The 18886-nt window shown below is 35.6% G+C and overlaps 1 protein-coding gene across 2 annotated transcripts in view; it reads left to right on the top strand.

Moving 5' to 3' along the window:
* FYB1 (FYN binding protein 1) overlaps window positions 1-18886 on the top strand; it is a 176397-nt gene that overhangs the window by 144371 nt on the left and 13140 nt on the right. The window contains exons 5-15 of one of the 2 annotated variants that reach the window (XM_029215915.1): window positions 120-139; window positions 580-614; window positions 1596-1716; window positions 4007-4166; window positions 4669-4813; window positions 9176-9198; window positions 10279-10345; window positions 11117-11251; window positions 12914-12939; window positions 15704-15770; window positions 18490-18580. In XM_029215915.1, the coding sequence (XP_029071748.1) occupies window positions 120-139; window positions 580-614; window positions 1596-1716; window positions 4007-4166; window positions 4669-4813; window positions 9176-9198; window positions 10279-10345; window positions 11117-11251; window positions 12914-12939; window positions 15704-15770; window positions 18490-18580 (890 nt within the window). The remainder of the gene's footprint in view (window positions 1-119; window positions 140-579; window positions 615-1595; window positions 1717-4006; window positions 4167-4668; window positions 4814-9175; window positions 9199-10278; window positions 10346-11116; window positions 11252-12913; window positions 12940-15703; window positions 15771-18489; window positions 18581-18886) is intronic. The other variant, XM_029215914.1, reaches the window with a different exon arrangement.

Here is an 18886-nt window from a genome sequence, read left to right as displayed (position 1 = left end):
ATTATAAGTTCTGTTACATGATGAACTGTTTTGAATATTATATTACATCTAATAATCCTGTATTAAAGCACTTCTTAATTACAGTACATTAAATTGTATTCTTTTTTTAAACACTTTAGGAACTGGAAATCTGGATGAGGTCAGTTTTTTTTTCCTTCTCATATTATATTGCTGTAACTAGAATATGTAACAATTATTGTGATTCATTTTCTATTGATATAAACCAACAAATGAAAATCCTTATGAGTAATGGTGATTTTTTTCCATTTATAATCTTATTTCATCTAAAATGCTTGAGACATTAAACACGCATTATTACACTGACTCATAGTAATTTTGTAATGCTAAACATAGACTGAAGTCTGGCTACACATCTGAATTACATAGCAAGATATAAAATGAAATCTTTCTGTGCTTCCTTTTCCAGTCTGTCTCTAAAAAGGAAACAAAAATGTTTTAAATAAGCCAAATTGACACACAAATGTATGCTTGTTTTACTGATTATTTGAGCAATGTAATATGTGTATGTTCCCTTATTAAATAATTACAGTTAATCATTATTAATGTTTTTCTTGACAGGAACAAGAGAGTGAAGGAGAAACATATGAAGACATGTATGAGTTACATTTTTTTACCATGATATTTTCCTTCTAAGATGAAAATAATGATTTGTATGAGGGAGAGTGGAGGGATATTCAACACTGGGAGGGAAAAGCTGTATTGTTCAAATGATGGGCATATAATGATAACCTTTATTTCAATACAAAGGACTAAAGATTCTTTTCTTGTCTAAGGATTTTACAGAGGATTCTATTAAAATGTCATCCCCGGAGAGGTCAGAGGCCTGCAGCCCACTAGATAGCCCACAGGCAGGGAATCACAGGGACCGGGAATCTGATTTCTTGCTCTCGGTGTGTCCTTGGGCACATGAATTCGTGTATACGTTACAATGTCCTCACCTAGACAGCACTTCACCTCACAACCTTGCTATGAGAGACGATTTAACACAGCACCAGATGCCAAAGTTTTAGCCTGCTAAACAGAAAGGTGTTAGAAAGGGTTCCAAAATGGGTTTCTGGGTAGCCCGAGACTAAGAAATTTCTTGGAAAATGAGTAGAAGTAGAATGAATATGTTATTTTATCTTTTGTTGATTCAAATATGTTAATTTTCCCTACCCAGTTCTTATTCAACTAATTCTGACTAAAGTTTCTGAATTAAGGTTTGTACATGTGTGTGCAAGTGCATGTGTGTACGTGAACTTGTACTAGTGAGTGCATGAGAGAGAGAGAGAGAGAGGGATTAATTCTATTCATGCCGACAGGCCGCAAGAACCGTTATAAACTGTGCTTTCCACTTGCCTGCACGAGCTGTAAGGGCAGCAGAACCTTAGGAAGGCATCCTCATTTGAATGCCTCCTGCTGGTTCTAAGAACAGTCTCATACACCCAGGAATTTTGACAAGCCTTGGCTTTATACCTTCACCTATACTTCTTCACATACTATCTTCTGTTCTGGGTAGAAACCTCTCTGGATAGGGAGCCCTGACACGTCAATGCCCGTGGATGCTAAAACAAACTTACAATTTTAATCCACAGAGAAACATCCAAAGAAAGAGAGAAGAAAAGGGAAAAGGAGGAAAAGAAGAGATTAGAGCTGGAGAAAAAGGAACAGAAAGAGAGAGAAAAGAAAGAACAGGAAATAAAGAAGAAATTTAAAGTAAGAGCTTGCTTGCCGAAGGGTGAAAAAGAGTAACCTCTTTTTATAACTTTCACACAAAAGGGGCACAATTCTTGAAACCTTACATGGTCGGAGAACTACTTAATCATTGTTTTCTAAAGAGTAACTACCTTCACAATAGTAATGTTTTTGTCCAATAATCTCCTTTACCCCTGCACTAAAAAACTAATGCAATAAAGTCCAAATAAAATATGGTGGGAGCTCAGGAAATTTTATGTCGATTGAGTGAAAGAGTACTTGATTTCTCAGACCCATCTTGACCCTCCTTGTTATGCATTTCATTTTATCTTACTCATAATATGAGCTCAGGACCACACACATACACATCCCTGTGGCATGTATTATAGTGGTACGAGGGACAGAAGTGTCTCTGGATTAACCAGACCTGTCGTAATAAAGCTCCGTGAGCTACCTGATTGCTGCTGTCTAGACCTGACTTACATTTTTGCCTTTATTTTAAGCTGACCTACATTCTGACTTGATACCTGCTGTTTCTCCTCCCTCTTCATCCACCTGGATTTCTGACCTCTGTCTTCTCTGATCTCTGATTTCTAATTGTGTGATTTCTATTACTACCACCACTACCACTATACTTGCGCACTATACTCTTTTGGCCAGTACGTCTTTGATGACATGGCCCATCTGGGGTGGGTCTAGTATGTCAGCTATAGAGTGATTATCTAGCTACAAAACTATTCTTCACTATAAAAAGGATTCATATCAAGTTTCCTTTAAATATTTAATTCCTCCTGAACATTTACAATATGGTTTGAATTATAAAAATGTGGTTTATATATAATTTCCCAGTATATTGATTATAGTAAAACAAAGATTCAACAGCAGGGCAAAGGGAAAATGTAAAGCTTAGGGTCAGTTGGACAGATGTGGATTCAAAGTCCAACTGCACATGCAAATTATGTGATCATGGGCATATTACTAAACTTCTCTGAATCTCAGATCCTTATTTTTAAAGTGAGTCAATGATACCTCTCCTGAAAGATTTTTATGGAATTAAATAAAATAATGCACGGAAGGCACTGTATCTATTATAGGATCTCATTCAATTTTGCTTACTACATTAAGCAAAATTAAGATTACAGTATGAATACTAAAACATTTTACTCATACAGAATGTATGGCTACCAATGTTTATAGTTTTCAAGTGGAAAACATGAAAAACTAATTTCTTAAATGAAAATCTTTATAACATACTTTTTATGAAGAGATTGTTCGTAGTTTTGAAGGAATGGTATGAAGCTTTCCCTTGTGGGTTTTTTTTTGAGAAATCAATTTTGCATTGTTTCACTCATTCATTTGAATAACATTTGTTAGTAAGAAAAAAATAGGATATGGAAGATATACCACCAAATATGAACTCAAAAGTTTGTCAAGACTAGGACTTCACACGCTATATTCCTTCCACAAAATGTTAATAGATGTTCCAATTAAATAAATAAATGTGAGAACTGTTACATAGCTTCACATTTCATTAATTCCAAGACAAAATATTTCACATTTTAAAATTCTGATATTAAGATGCGTTTTAACATCGTTGGCATATCAAAAATTTAACTTAAGCTATTTTCTTTCTTTCTTGGTGGTGCATAATTAATGATATGTCTCACAATTCATCACATCACAAGTTCAATAAAATAAAGCAGACCTTCTTCAAAACTCACAATGCATATTTTCATATCAAAAGGTCCAAGAAATTCTGTTGAAAAGACCAATTTAGGATTAGGAAATGTTTAGGATTCATGGCCTCTAAACTAGATTATTCCCCTGCTGTCAAGAAAACACTGTACTATTCAGGATATTAATTTAAAAACCTCTCATAATATTTGTTTGTTATTTTTATTATTCACAAAGCTATTTCTCTGTCTACCAAGCAAACCACCAGCATACCCCATAAAAACACATAGCACCCAGCATGTCGTACATAAGTGGTATTCGGTTATCGGTGGCTTTCTCTGCAAATCTTCCACAGAGTTCCCGAGGTCAACAGATCACTGCCACTCTCTCCTGGCCCCCGAGCATGTGCTTACCTGTTCTTTGCTGGTTCTGTCTGACCTCTGCAATTTTCCCCTAACCCCTCCTCTAAGAACATTCACCAGGAATGACATTCACCCTCAACTTCTAGTTCAAACTTGTAAATGTTGGTAATAGGCAGGTTGGCAAGTGGTGGACATACTGTCTTTCAAAACCGCGTTCCTTAAAGATGTTCTGAATAGTAAAGAAGCCGGTCGTGATTTTTTTTTCCTCTTTGCAGCTAACAGGCCCTATTCAAGTCATCCACCAAGCAAAAGCTTGCTGTGATGTCAAAGGAGGAAAGAATGAACTGAGCTTCAAGCAAGGAGAGCAAATTGAGATAATCAGAATCACAGACAACCCTGAAGGAAAATGGCTGGGCAAAACAGCCAGGGGGTCATGTGAGTGCACATTTTCCTACGACTTCGAAGTGTTTTCTATTTGAGCCAATATTAATGTGAAAATTCTTCCAAAGCTACTCATAAGCATTAAGTTGGGAGCACGTTACAGGGTGGACAAAGATAGGAAGATTTTAAATGACAGGTATAGCTCCATCTTCACCTCATCTGTGTAATCTTTTTAGTGGGGAAAAATGTAAATATTTATAGTATCTCAGGGAGGAGCAAAGAGCATTAGGTTCTTCATTGAGGTTAAAAGGCAAAAATGATTCATATGAATCACTTTGGAATCTTGAAAATAGACTCTAGGCTTACCCCAAACCACAACAGCATAAGACTTTGACAAAGTACAGTGAAACATGTGTCAACAAGTCTATAAATCAGAATTGCAAGCAAAGAAATAAAGGGAAAATTTAAAGAGTAAGTGTGCAATTAATATTTTATCCACAACTTTATGATATTTAAACTACAGTTACCTGAACATAAGTTGTTCCCCTTTTGGTAGATGGCTATATTAAAACAACGGCTGTAGAGATTGACTATGATTCCTTGAAACGGAAAAAAAATTCGCTTGGTGCTCTTTCATCAAGACCTTTTGAAGATGACCAGGAAGTATATGATGATGTCGCAGAGCAGGAAGATGTTAACAGGTATGTGTAAATACAAATTGTAAAGCAAATCAAATCATCTCTTTGTCAGATATTGTGGATTTTAAGATGCTAGAATTTTACTTTCCCTATTTCCTACTGCCCTCTATCACTAAACTGAATTACTATTTACAATCACTTCAATATGGATGAAAAGTCATTTGAAACTCCATAGTCTTTTATTTTACTCTTTGATTGTATGTATCAAATACTACTTGAAATAAAATGGGCCATTTGCCAGATATTGCCAAACGTGTTGTCAATCCAAAATGCTGTTTTACAGTATTTATTCTGATTTGATCTTAAGGATATGCCTAAAGTAAGTATGACTTTGTAAAACTGAAGGATGAGATGTAGAAGTTAGCTCTGAAAAATATAAAGTGTTTTTCTCTGAAATCTGAGTCTAAATATATTCATCGTTCTTATTTAAAAACATAACAGACAAAAATGCTTTTTTAAGCCAACTCTACTTTGCTCTTTAAGAGTAAAAATGTAAAACCCCCTATGATCCCTGGCAATCAACTAAGGGTCCAACTTTCCATTCATTCCACTAGAATGGCATGACCTTCCCTGCAAGAATTATGGGAACATCTTTCTGGGGTAGAGGAGTCCAGAGGAGAGGATGGCGATCTTCTCCCACGTACCTTTCCTTCCCTTCTCTCTTTTCTCCGTCTCCAGCTCCCTTTATCCTTGCCTCCTCTTCTGTCTCTTTTTCCTAGCTCTGATCTTCCTTGTCCTTTCTTCTCCTTCCTTTTCCATTCCCCTTTTCTTTTCATTCCTTCTTGCCTCCAATATCTCCCTTTTCTGGTAAAGCCATAATCCCTTCAAGTTGAAGGAAAAGGAGAAGGAAAATCTCCAGCACGGTGAAGAATCCTCTTTTTTTTTAATGCCCATTTGTGAAATTGGGAAATCCCCCACGTGATCCCAAAACACATGACCTGTGCTAGATCTTCACTTGGGAAAAAATGTGTCTGCATTCTTCATAACTCAAATTTTAAAGGAAAAGTATTTTCATTATCAACCATTTTAAAAATGTAAAATGATCAAAACAGTAATATACTTTTGAACTATATGAAGAATTAAATTTCCCTCTTGTGGACTTTGAGCTCATGGCATCAATTAAACTTATGTTGCTCTCTGGCAGTTTTGTCTTTCTAAAATGAATAATAGGGAATTCCCTGGCGGACTGGTGGTTAGGATTCTGGGCTTTCACTGCCTGGGGCCTGGGTTCAATCCCTGGTTGGGGAACTAAGACAGGCCACGTGGCACAGCCAAAAAAAAAGAATGATGGCCTTCCATGCCTTCTTACCATGTTATGATCATAAATTATGCAATATATAGCAAAACATGCGATATATGCACTGGAGTTTACAGATTGTAAATTGGCCTTAGTAATAAGAAACACCTTGACCTAATTTGAAAGTCAGTAAATGCTAATTTGGGGGTCAAAGTTCCAAATGGCCATATTCTGAGAGTTACAGAATTTTCTGGACATGAGTATGCCATACCATGTATATTAGCAACATATATACCTTATGTTTGACTTTTATCTTTTTAAAAAAAACACACACATTTCTCTTATTTTGGAATTAAAGAACCCCAGTTATATTAATATATACATATTTACACTGATGAACATACTCAAGAAAAAAATGATAAATCCACAAAAAGGGATGATATCCTTAAAATGAAGCATTATTTTCCATAATAGGTGACTATTTCCCAAAACTAATGCTATTACCTTTTCCTTTTATCTAGTCTATACATACCACAACTCTAAAAGATATCTCTAGTTAGTAAACATGTAGCAGAAAAAGAATCTTCCATTTAATAAACTGGGGTTGGAGGAGGTGTATGGTTTTTATGCTTAATATTTTAAACAAGTATAGCCCCACAATATTTACTAGCATCTATTCCTCCCTTATGCACATTTAATAAGAAAATGGAATAAGAGACATCACTTCTACACAAGTTTTTTTCTTGAAACTACAGCTGCTGCTGGCAGAGATCTCATGACAGAACATGCTTTGTCCTTAGTAGAACAAGGAAAGATGCTGAGTATAGCTGGCAGCTTGTCCTGGCAAGAATAAGAGAAGGCACCATCCTCTCCTCTCCCTCCCCCAGATGCCTCCTGGTTCCTTGCACTCTTTACCAGCTCTTTCCCAATTCCTCCAGGGTAAGGAGAGCTGACTGTGTACTTCAAATTCTGTGAGCAGACAGGAGGCTTAAAAGCACAGGACCTGACAGCAGTTCTTCTCCCTTTCTTCTCAACTAAGCAATTTTTTGTGCTAAATGTGAAACGTTGAACAAAAGGAAATTACAAGTGCAAATACCACTCTTCCATCACATAAAAAAACTTTCTTCTATGTATGTTTCCAACCTTTTCCCTGCGATTTATCCTTTCCTCTTTCTCTTTCCTCCTCTCTTCTCACACTCTCCTCTCCTTACCTCTCATTCATCTGATCAATGGTTTGTATTCCAAAAAGACCATTATAGGAAATTGAAGAACGGCTATAGAGATGAAATCATGTATGGTGGCTTTGCTCCTGATTATAACTCTGTTCTTTAGGAATTGGGTGTGAGACTCTCCAAGGGAATATATTGTATTTGCCAGGAGTGGCAGCCAACCCAAATTGCAATTTTTCACATAATTCTAACTGCTTGCTTCATGCTCAAAGGGAAGTGTTGAGGACAATGAATGTGAAAATAGTTTGTAAGCAAGTAGAGAATATACTAAAAATTCATCAAAAATCAATTCTTATTTATATATTAGGACACTTATAGCATGTTTTTCTCCAAAGTTCCATTAACAAACGTACTTTATATTTCTAGATCAGCAGTAGATCTGCGTCGGACCAATTTCTTTTATTCTGACTTAAAGGTTGAGGAATCAGATATGAGTGTATAATTACACTATACGATTGTAATATCAGACTGATATCTGTTACTGGCAGATTATCCAAAAGGCTCAAATGGTGACACAGGGAGCGCAGCGAGGTGTAGCCAAAAGCATATTGTAAGGGAAGGCAGGATGCTGAAGTTCTCCTCTCATCTGTTCATTTACTTAAAAGTGGGCTTGGTCATATCACGTCATTTCTCAGCACCTCAATTGCTTTCTGCAAAATGAACTAGATGACTTCTGAGATTTTTTTTTTTTAGTTCTCACACTCTACACTTCCTTTGTTCTCACAGAACTCATATTTTAGTGGCAGAAATGGACAAGAAAACAGACAATTATAAAAGAGGGGAAATATAGAATGTTATCAAAATAAATTAAAACTCAGAATTCTGGATTTAGAGAATCAGGAGCCACACTCTACAAAGGCCCCATGAAGAGGATTTCAGTTTTTTTTAAGTTCTCCCTTTTAAAAAAATGTAATGCTATTGGACTAAGAGTTAAATGCTGTGACTATGAGATAGCAAAAGAAAATTGAATTTAATGCAATAATGGTTCTGGAATAATACTCTCTTTTTATAAATAAGTCCATCTATGGAATGACGTAATACAGTATAATCTGAAAACTGCCTCATGGGAAAATGCTAGAAGCAAACAGTATCATTGTTTAGAATACTTTATGGTGCTGAATCTCACTTGATTCTTATTAGGTTTGTTTTGCTTTGTTTTTTGCTTTGTTACTGCTCATCTATTACAATAAGGAACAGTTTTTCTTCCTTTTCACATGTAACATCTGATAACTTTTTTCTAACTAAAATATAGTTGATTTACAATACTATATTAGTTTCAGGTATGCAACATAGTGATTCAAAGTTTTTATAGGTTATACTCCATTTAAAGTTATTATAAAATATTGGCTATATTCTCTATGCTGTACAATATATCCTTGTAGCTTATTTATTTTGTACATAGTAGTTCGTACCTCTTAAACCCTTATCCCCAGCTTGCCCCTCCACCCCATCCCCTTGTTACTGATAACCAGTACTTTGTTCTCCATATCTGCGAGTCTCTTTCTGTCTTGTAATATTCATTCATTTGTTTTATTTTTTTTAGATTCCACATATAAGTGATAACATACAGTATGTGTCTTTAACTATCTGACTTATTTCACTAAGTACAACACCCTGTAGGTCCACCAGTGTTGTTGCAAATGACAAAATCTCATTCTTTTTATGACTGAGTGACATTCCATTGTGTATATATACTACATCTTCTTTATCCATTCATCTGTCGATGGACACTTAGGTTGCTTTTATTGATATATCTTGGCTATTGTAAATAACATCCTGCTAAACTTTTGATTGGAATGTTATTTTTTCTTTTGTATAACTGCTCAATATATTTACTTCTCTCCCTGATAGCTAAATACTTCATATATTAATTTAATTGGTCCACTTTTTTTTTCCTAGCCACAGTCAGAGTGGAAGTGGAGGTAAGCCACACACTTTCATCAGCAGTTTCTGCAAGTCTTCAACGTTTTTGTGTGTACTAATGACAAAATGCTTTTGTCTGCAAACAATGAGGAGGATCTTAATGTGGTAGAAAGAACACTGGACTGGGAACCAATGACCTGGAGTCCAGCCCTGGCCACTGAGTGACCCTGAGCAAGTCAGTTCTTTCTTCCAAGTTTGTTATGGGTCGGTCATAGGGTGACTCCACTTCCAGTATGCCCAGGGCAGTCTTGATTTATGCCAATTGTCTGAGCACAATTTTTAGTAGTATCCCCCTTCACTTTCAGAAGTATCCTTGTTTGGATGATAACTTACATGGTCACCTTAGCTATGACTCCTAAAGACTCCTCGTTATCTCATCAACAAAATAAGGGTTACTAATACCTGGCAGTGCTAAAATTCTCATCCTAAAAATCAAATGTCAAGTTGATTGTACATATTCCTGTACAGAGAAGGTACTCAATAAAGATTTGTTAAATAAATATTTGTCAAATAGAAAGGTTCCTAAGGACTATAGGATAACAAATCAAAAAAAGGTTTAACTTTTAAAATATCACATTGATGAAATGATATAAAGAAATGAAAAGTCAGCCCATCAATGTTTATAAATTCACCTTTCATTTTATTTGCTTTTCTTTACTTATATCTTGATCAGTAGCTTTTTCTGAATGTCTCCTCAGTATTAATTAAATTTTTCTTATCACCTCTCCCTTCTTTTTCCACAACAAATTCTAACTCCATCTTTATTTAATTTGACTTTTTTCATAGTTATTTTCCCCCATTTCTTTCATCTCCCATGCATACTACTCTTTATCTTCCCTCATATTGTTATTACATTTCACCTCTAAAAATTCCTTATAAGATAATGTTAAAAATAATTAATTTACCTACTACCTATGTGAGAGTGGGAAATAAAGCTAGTTTTTATTTAAATAGTTGATATGAAAGTAGGATGCTTTCTGAAATTAAATAAGACAGATTTATTATCAAATTTTGAGTGAACATTTGTGACCAAATTATAAAACTAACAGAAGACTTTTTCCCCCCTAATTCACATGAAGGGATGTTCCCACCTCCCCCAGACGATGATATTTATGATGGGATAGAAGAGGAGGATGCTGTTAATGGGTAAGAATGATCAGCGAATTGCCTTTTTGCCAAGTATTGTATATACTGGAGTTGTATAGTTTTGATTTCTATTTAAAATAAAAAGCAGAAATAGCATTCCCTGTTACGTTACCAAAAATTATTTGAATGTTTAATTAACATCATTAGTAAATGCGGAAGTGTAACTGCACCACACTTCAAATGAAGTGGTATATTGTTTGGAATAACCTTGACAACTACGTCAAAAGAAGTGAAATGAAAAAGGGATAAAGGATTAGAAGTGTTGCAGATTTTTTTTCAAACTTTTCCCTATCATTTATTTATCAATCAATAATTTATTTTTATGACAATCTGGAAAGTTAATCAGTCGCATGGCTATCCTTTGTATATTAATCATAGTTGTAGGCAACCCAAATAAACTGAGATCATATGCTATCTGGGGCAAAACCAGTATTGAATCCTTTGGGTGTTTAAACTTTTGAAATGGTGTATTTTAAAATTTAAATACATTAAAAAATTTTTTTAATCTATTAACAACTTACTTTTAATACAGTATAGCTAAATTGATGTCTAAAACTTAATCCTGACTCAGCTCGCTAGTTTAAGAACCAGGAGAAATCTACCAAATAAGAAAAAATAACTTACCTATTTACCTAGCAGAAGCAGTATTCAAAGACCATAACCTATAAACGTAATAGCTTCATTTTGTTCAATACAATGAGTAGCTTACAGCCTGAACGATCAAAGCAGTATAATTATAAAAAATCTGATCAATGCCTGCATGCTCCAAAGCTCCACGCTACAGGTTGAAGAGAAGAGTAACACGTGGTCCTGGGGGATTTTGAAGATGTTAAAGGGAAAAGATGACAGAAAGAAAAGTATACGAGAGAAACCAAAAGACTCTGAGTCAGACAATGAAGGTTCATCGTAAGAGTCGACCAACCACCAAATACAGTGCACGATAACAGCACTAATAATTTAATCAAATGCTGCTAATATTTTATAACCAATAACCAATTTCTGACAAACTTTTAACAATTTAATGTGTTTTTTCCATTAGTTATTCTAGCCTCATTTACTGTGTCACCCTTAAACTCATGCATTTATATAAGAGGAGCACAAAGTATTCGAAAATCATCATATGGTTCAAAAATATATTTTGCTTTCCATTCGGACATGTACAAGCACACACACGCACAAGTGTACACACACACACCCTCACACATTCATACACACTCACCCTCCATTTAGCAGGACTTTTTTTAACTGTGGCATCACATCTGAATGTTCACAATTCCAATGCCACATTTTATTATATCATATTGTATACTGACTGTTCTTCAAAATATACATTCTCTTTTAAAAATTAATTGCTAGAAATAAAGGACACAATTTGGAATTTCTTTTCTCTAAGTACAGTATTTAAAGTCTTTGTAACTCTATATCACAATTGTGATATATTAATTCTACTTGAATTACATATTTATCCTATAATAAAATTATTCTAAATATCTTCAGTTTGTATAAATAAAACTAAAGCATAAATTTTACCTTTCCATACAAAAATAACCCTTTAGTATAAGTTCCATGTGTATGAATTTGAAGGATCTTCATTACACTCGCTGGTACAGGATATCCTTATTTTATATGTGCCTAATAGATTCACCACACTTAACTGAAGTCTTTATAAGATGTTAATTCCACATAGAAGTCCTAATTTTAAACCCTTTTGTGAGACACTAAAACAACACTCAATAAACAGGACTCTTAAAATTATAAGTAAACATAGCAAATCTTCTCTTCATGCAGCATTACTCAAATGTAGTCCTTAGAAATAAAAGAAGAGTTTTTTTTTTTTGCTCTAATTACACACCAGCTAATTCTGGTTTTAGATCACTTGAACTAATGACCTTTCACACTTTACTGTAACTGTGCACCATTCTTCCAGTGATGTGTGTGTGTGTGTTTAAAGCTCAGAAAGTAATAAAAGCAAAGGTCTTTTTCTGTTGCAACTAAAAGCCACCCAATCCTGATTTCAAATCACTTCTGTTAATAAGCTCTCACTCTCTAGTTTCAGTGGATATTCCTCTCTTATTCACCATTCTTTTTGGAGATATACATGTACATATTGTTGAAACATGGTCATATAAAGATTCCTATGACCTCTGCTGATTTTGACTCTGCATTTCTATTCTTTGAGTCAAATAAACAGTTCTGGGCCTGAGCTATGCCACAGTGACTCCAGAATACTGAGACCATTTAATTACTCTGGTATGATAATATGCCCAAACTTCATAGAACAAATCTGCAAACATTGGTCTAATGGCTGTGAGCAAAATAAACCACTGGATATCTTGACTCTTGAATTTTTGGTCAACACTGGAGTTCACAAAAAGTTTTGCTAAATTCCAAATTGATGGACAAAAACTTGGGACTTAGCAGAGAAATGGAGGATGAGAAAGGAATGACAGTCAACAGATTAATTAGACTTTATAAGCCTCCAGGCTATTCATATCTCTCCTAAATAAAAGACTCAATTTCTGTGTTTATATTGGTCTGATTATAACTGTGTTATCATTTTCTTTCCAGTTTCCCTTCTCCTCCTAAACAAGTGGGTAAGTAATAAAAGCTAATTGCATATTTTATATCTCACTTCTTGCAGATGAGGTAGTGGAAAGGATTGGCTATAGTCACGCTGCCTGAATTAAAGTCCTGACTCTGAAAATAATAAATTGTGTAACCTTGTCAAGTAACTGCACCTGGGGTCACCACAGTTTCTCAACAGTAAAATAGTGGGAAGAGGAAATTTTAAAATATCATGAATTTTAAACAGTTCTTCCAGCCATAGGATCACTATGGAGAAAGGGCCGAGTAGGGATGGACCCCAACATTCCCCATGGACCCTCCCCACCCCAATTCAGTCAGAGCTTGGTGTATTGGACTTATGCATAAAGATTTCTGAAAACATGCCACATTATATGCCATGAAGGTCCTTCTAAATCTAAATTTCTTTGATTTTTAAAATGTATCACTTATATTGTCTTTGGAAAATTTTCCACTGCTCAATGTGAAACAGTTTCTTCTTTGTACAATTTTGATCAGCTTATTTTTTTACCCCTGCTGAGACAGATCTTTAAAGGAGTTTTCTTAAGTTTACTTTGAACAAAATAAAATGTCTCACAAGAATATTCAGGGGCTTTTAAAAAGTTTATTTTGACTTGTAAATAAATTGAAAGAGGGCTTCCCTAGTGGCGCAGTGGTTGAGAATCTATCTGCCTGCTAATGCAGGGAACATGGGTTCGAGCCCTGGTCTGGGAGGATCCCACATGCCGTGGAGCAACTAGACCCGTGAGCCACAACTACTGAGCCTGCACGTCTGGAGCCTGTGCTCCACAACAAGAGAGGCCGCAACAGCGAGAGGCCCGCGCACCACGATGAAGAGTGGCCCCCACTTGCCACACTACAGAAAGCCCTCGCACAAAAACGCAGATGCAACACAGCAAAAATAAATTAATTAATTAATAAACTCCTACCCCCAACATGAAAATAAATAAATAAATAGAAAGAGCAAACCAAACACAAAGATAATCTATTCTTCCAGACTGTTTATCTGATTTTGTTTTCAGTTATCAATTTGAAAATATGTAAGGCTCTAACTCAAATTGATCAATAACTGATAAGCTTATATCTTAATCTATAATTTTCAAAAAGTACTCAAGAAACTTAGCTCTTGGGCTCCCCTGGTGGCGCAGTGGTTGAGAGTCCGCCTGCCGATGCAGGGGACGAGGGTTCATGCCCCGGTCCGGGAAGATCCCACATGCCGCGGAGCGGCTTGGCCGGTGAGCCATAGTCGCTGAGCCTGTGCGTCTGGAGTCTGTGCTCCGCAATGGGAGAGGCCACAACAGTGAGAGGCCCACGTACCGCAAAAAAAAAAAAAAAAAAAAGAAACTTAGCTCCACAAATAGTAGGTACAAAATGGAAAAAATGTGATCAAATAAGTAAAAAATGTGTTTCTTGTTTTAATTTTCTTTCATTCTCAAAGGTGCATGTGCATGGAATAGTAACTTTTCCCTTTCTGGAAACCAGTGATATGTAATATTTTTACATATTTATTATAGATTCTTCATATAGTTGAGCACGTTTTATCCTGTGAAATTACTTAACCTGAGTGGGAGGAAAATACACACACAAGCACACACACACACACACATATATACATACATATACAGAGCATATATATATATATATGTGTGTGTGTGTGTGTGTGTGTGTGTGTGTGTGTGCATATATACAGAAGAGGGGGATTTTTTTTTTTTTGGTTGCACCGGGTCTTAGTTGCGGCAAGCAGGCTCCTTAGTTGCGGCTCCCCGGCTCCTTAGTTGTGGCATGTGAACTCTTAGCTGTTGCATGCATGTGGGATCTAGTTCCCTGACCAGGGATCAACCCAGGCTCCCTGCATTGGGAGCGTAGAGTCTTATCCACTGTGCCACCAGGGAAGTCCCAAGGTGGGAGGGGGGGATTTTTTAAAGGAAATCAAATCCTTACCACTACCAGAGAGCATTTTAAACTTTCTGTGATAATCATTTCTTAAAACATTTGTACTCTCTTCAACTCATCTCTTCAGCTTAATTTGCTGTGGAGCAACTTAATAGGTGTAGAGAGGATGCATTCCTCCTGACTTTATTAACAAGAAGTCTAGGATCAAGAAAAATGTCTACATATTGGAAAAGCCATTGAACCAGTTAAGGTCATAGCAACTTTTCCACCAATACTGATTCTCAAGACCTGCTGGTATCAGAAGTGTCTTTTATTTTACAATAGTGCCACACATAATATTCCTATAAGGTAAAAGTTAATAAAGACAGATCAATGAGTAAAAAAGAGGGATAGATAGATAGATGATAGATAGATAGGCACAAAGACAAAGACATATAAATAATCCTATATAAATATTATCCTAGCACCCCAAATCCCATAAAAATCTTTACTTCAATCTCTACCTGCAGCTGATGGCCGGTAATATTGGTTTGCTTGTCAGCAATCTACTAATCTTACAATTCATCACACTTGTGGATATTCAGATAATCTCAGTCACTGCTTTAGGGTTTTTTTCCTGATAACAATAGTTATTATCATTGTCACTATTTTGTTGTTGTTGTTTTTCTTTTTGAGGGATATTTAACACAAGCATCAAGGAAGAGAGGAACCTCTCTCTCCCTTTTAAGGAATAGGCAGTGCTTCCAGGAGAAATGTACAGAGACCTCAGGAAAACTTATTTTGTTGTCCTTGAAACAATCTTTATATTAAAATCCCATTGAATGCTCATATCAAAATGTACATTAACAGTGTTTCAACATTTGCTATTCTGTCTTTTGTTAGACATGGGAGATGAAGTTTATGATGATGTGGATGCCTCTGATTTCCCTGCTCCACCACCAGAGATGAGGTAATTTAAATGTTCTCATTACAATGAAGTAATGATAATCAGACGGTTTAAGAAAATTCAGCTGGAATAAAACCCCAGTGAGGGCGTGTGTACTGTGTGCCATCCTGTTGGCTCTGTCGTCCTCTCCCTGATCCCAACTCTGACCTCTCTGCCAGGTTTGTGAATGGATGGATAGCCCAGGTTCTCCTCCTCCTTCTCTCTCTCGCTTCCCCTCACCCCTTCCCAGTGGTCCTTCTTCCTGTCCCCTGATTATCTTCTGACCTATGACTCACCAATGTCTTCATTCATTTATTCACTCATTCACTGGGAAAATATTTGAGAGCCTGATCGCAACTGCTCTCACTGATGCATTCGCTCCCTTTTTTACTTTTTTCTCAAAACGTTTTTTGTCTTGAACACACTGCTTAGTTTATGTCTCAATCCTAACCCACCTGCTTCAAGCCTCCTCCATCCTCCACAAGAAGGTCGTTTCCTTTTATGAAAAAAAAAAAAGAGACAGCAGATTTGTGTTTTGAAAGGACTTTTACGAGTTATGTCACTTTTTCACAAAATCATCTGATTCTCAAAGGTTCTATTCAAACAAAAACAGTCAACAGTGAATAGTGACATTCTTTAGCTTACCTAAGGCTTCAATTTAATTTTAGACAAAAGTTGTAAGAAAATCTAAAATCAATTAATAGAAGAGGAGTACCTTTTGAAAATTCTTTTGTAATAGAAAATAACATGTTAGGATGCTTTTTTATACTCCAATAAATATGTGAGATGATCTGATACATGCTATGTATGGAAGCAAGAACACCTCTCTAGCTTTTTCAAGAAAAAAGAAAGATGAATAAAAAGATCTTGAAGTTGATCAGTTAAAGGATAAAAGTAACATCAATGGAATACAGTAAGTGGTGTCTTCTGAGCTGTACTGGTAAAAATGCATGAGTGAACTCTAAGTTTCTGTTTTTGTCTTTTTTTTTTTTTTTTTTGTGGTATGCGGGCCTCTCACTGTTGTGGCCTCTCCCGTTGCGGAGCACAGGCTCCGGACGCGCAGGCTCAGCGGCCATGGCTCACGGGCCCAGCCGCTCCGCGGCACGTGGGATCCTCCCGGACCGGGTCACGAACCCGTGTCGCCTGCATCGGCAGGCGGACTCCCAACCACTGCACCACCAAGGAAGCCCCTCTTTTTTGTTTTTTTTTACCAACATCGTTAAACTAATTTTACACAACAAGAGCAAGATCAAAGAAACTGAGGGGAAAATATCCTGTTATTTCTATAAGAAGATCAAGTTCTACAGGCAAAACACACCAGAAATATGAAAGGAGAATCATTCTCCTTTTTCAGTTCTCCATGAAAGGAAAATCTAATCTTCAGAAATATGTTAAGTTTTAATATTCCTCACCATTGGGAAGTCGCTTCTATTCCTGACAGTTTTAAGCACATTTTTGTGTTTAATATTACTGTAGAAATGCCACCACATTCCATTAAATATCTCTCTAGGAACCCAGAGTCACCCACTGGCCCTTTTCTTTAAGCAAAATAAGCCCCAGCTGATTAAACTTTGTGCGATATGTACTAATTTCTTTCCCGTTGCTTATTTTCAGAGTTTAAGGCAATCGTGTGTCTCTAACACAGCATTCTATTTTTTTAAATAAATTTCAATAAATTACCCTTAAAGAGAGCTTGTGGGGCATTTTTAACATTCATGTATATTCTGATCGCTCCAGAGTGCTAATCCGGGCCAGCGATTCCACTACTACCCAGGTACCATCAGAGAGAAGGTATGAGGGACAATGCAGAACCTAGGGCAGGACAGTGTGCTAATTCATTTCCCGGTGAATGAACTAAATTCTAAGATTCAAAATTTTTAATTAAATCAGTTACAAACAAAACTTTACCTTAGGTAATCAAAATTAATGTCAGTGTTTAAAATTTTTCATTATTCACAAATATTCTGATTTTTTAAATTCCCTCCTACAGAGAGTCACAGCCTTTCCCTAACATCCATACTTAACCCAGGAATTGTTCACAACCTTGGTTGCAAATTAATATCACCTGGGAACTTTTAAAATATATACGTCAGTACCTGGACTGCACTCAATTTAATTAATTAGAATTTTTAATTAATTTAATTTCTGGGAATTAGACAAGGGCAGTGGTATTTTTTAAAAACTTCCCAGGTGATCCTATATGTGGCCAGGCTGGAGAATCACTACCTCAGAGCTGTTCACCTCTCTTATAATAATTGGCTTTAGTTGGTATCATGAGATGTGACCCTGGCTTTGTTTTAAGTAGATTATATATAGATAAATTTTTTAAGCCATAAAAATCAGTCTTTCACAAAGTGTTCTTTTTTAAAAAGCCTTTTCTATGACATTAGCCAAACCACTTAATTATCTAGGAAGGGTTGAAAAATATAAGGGGTTCAAGAATAGGTTGAATCATATGAAACTGCTGATATGTAACCATGTTTAAACTATACTTCAGTCATTTTATACCATTCAACATAATACATTATCTCTCACTTCCATTTTAACTCAGTCTGTATTCTTTTGAAAATCTATTCTGCATTATGAAATGTCATCATTTATTACAATGAATGTACTAGATTTCTAACAATGATAATTGAAAATGAAATTTAACAAAAATGTAATGTTATGAATTGTCTGTTATACACTATTCTTCTTATATTTTGAAACTAAATGCTATTTTATGTGTGTTTTGCCATCCTAGTCAAGGAGCCAAGGCCAAGGCAGAAGAAAAAGACCCTAAGAAACTAAAAAAGCAAGAAAAAGAAGAAAAAGACTTCAGGAAAAAATTTAAAGTATGTTTACATTTAAATATCATACAAAGTTCAAAGTGCTAATGAAAAAATTGATGATTTTTAAAAGTGTAATTATCAATATCACAGTTCTCCATCACAACTCCTTTATTTTCTACAAAATTTATTTTAGATTTAAATTTATTCCTATAAGAAATTAAGTAAACTCTCATACATGCACAATATATGTACTGTGATAATCATCTAAATTTAGCTGTCCTTTGAAACTTAATAAGAAGGTAAGCTAAAAATAGAATATATAAAAAAGATGTGAGATAGATAGATATATGTGAAATATTATTCAGCCAT

Source organism: Monodon monoceros, unplaced genomic scaffold (assembly GCF_005190385.1).
Source record: "Monodon monoceros isolate NGI ecotype Baffin Bay Population unplaced genomic scaffold, NGI_Narwhal_1 Super_Scaffold_12, whole genome shotgun sequence".
NCBI classification, from domain to species: Eukaryota; Metazoa; Chordata; class Mammalia; order Artiodactyla; family Monodontidae; genus Monodon; species Monodon monoceros.
This window is presented reverse-complemented; position numbering and strand designations above follow the sequence as displayed.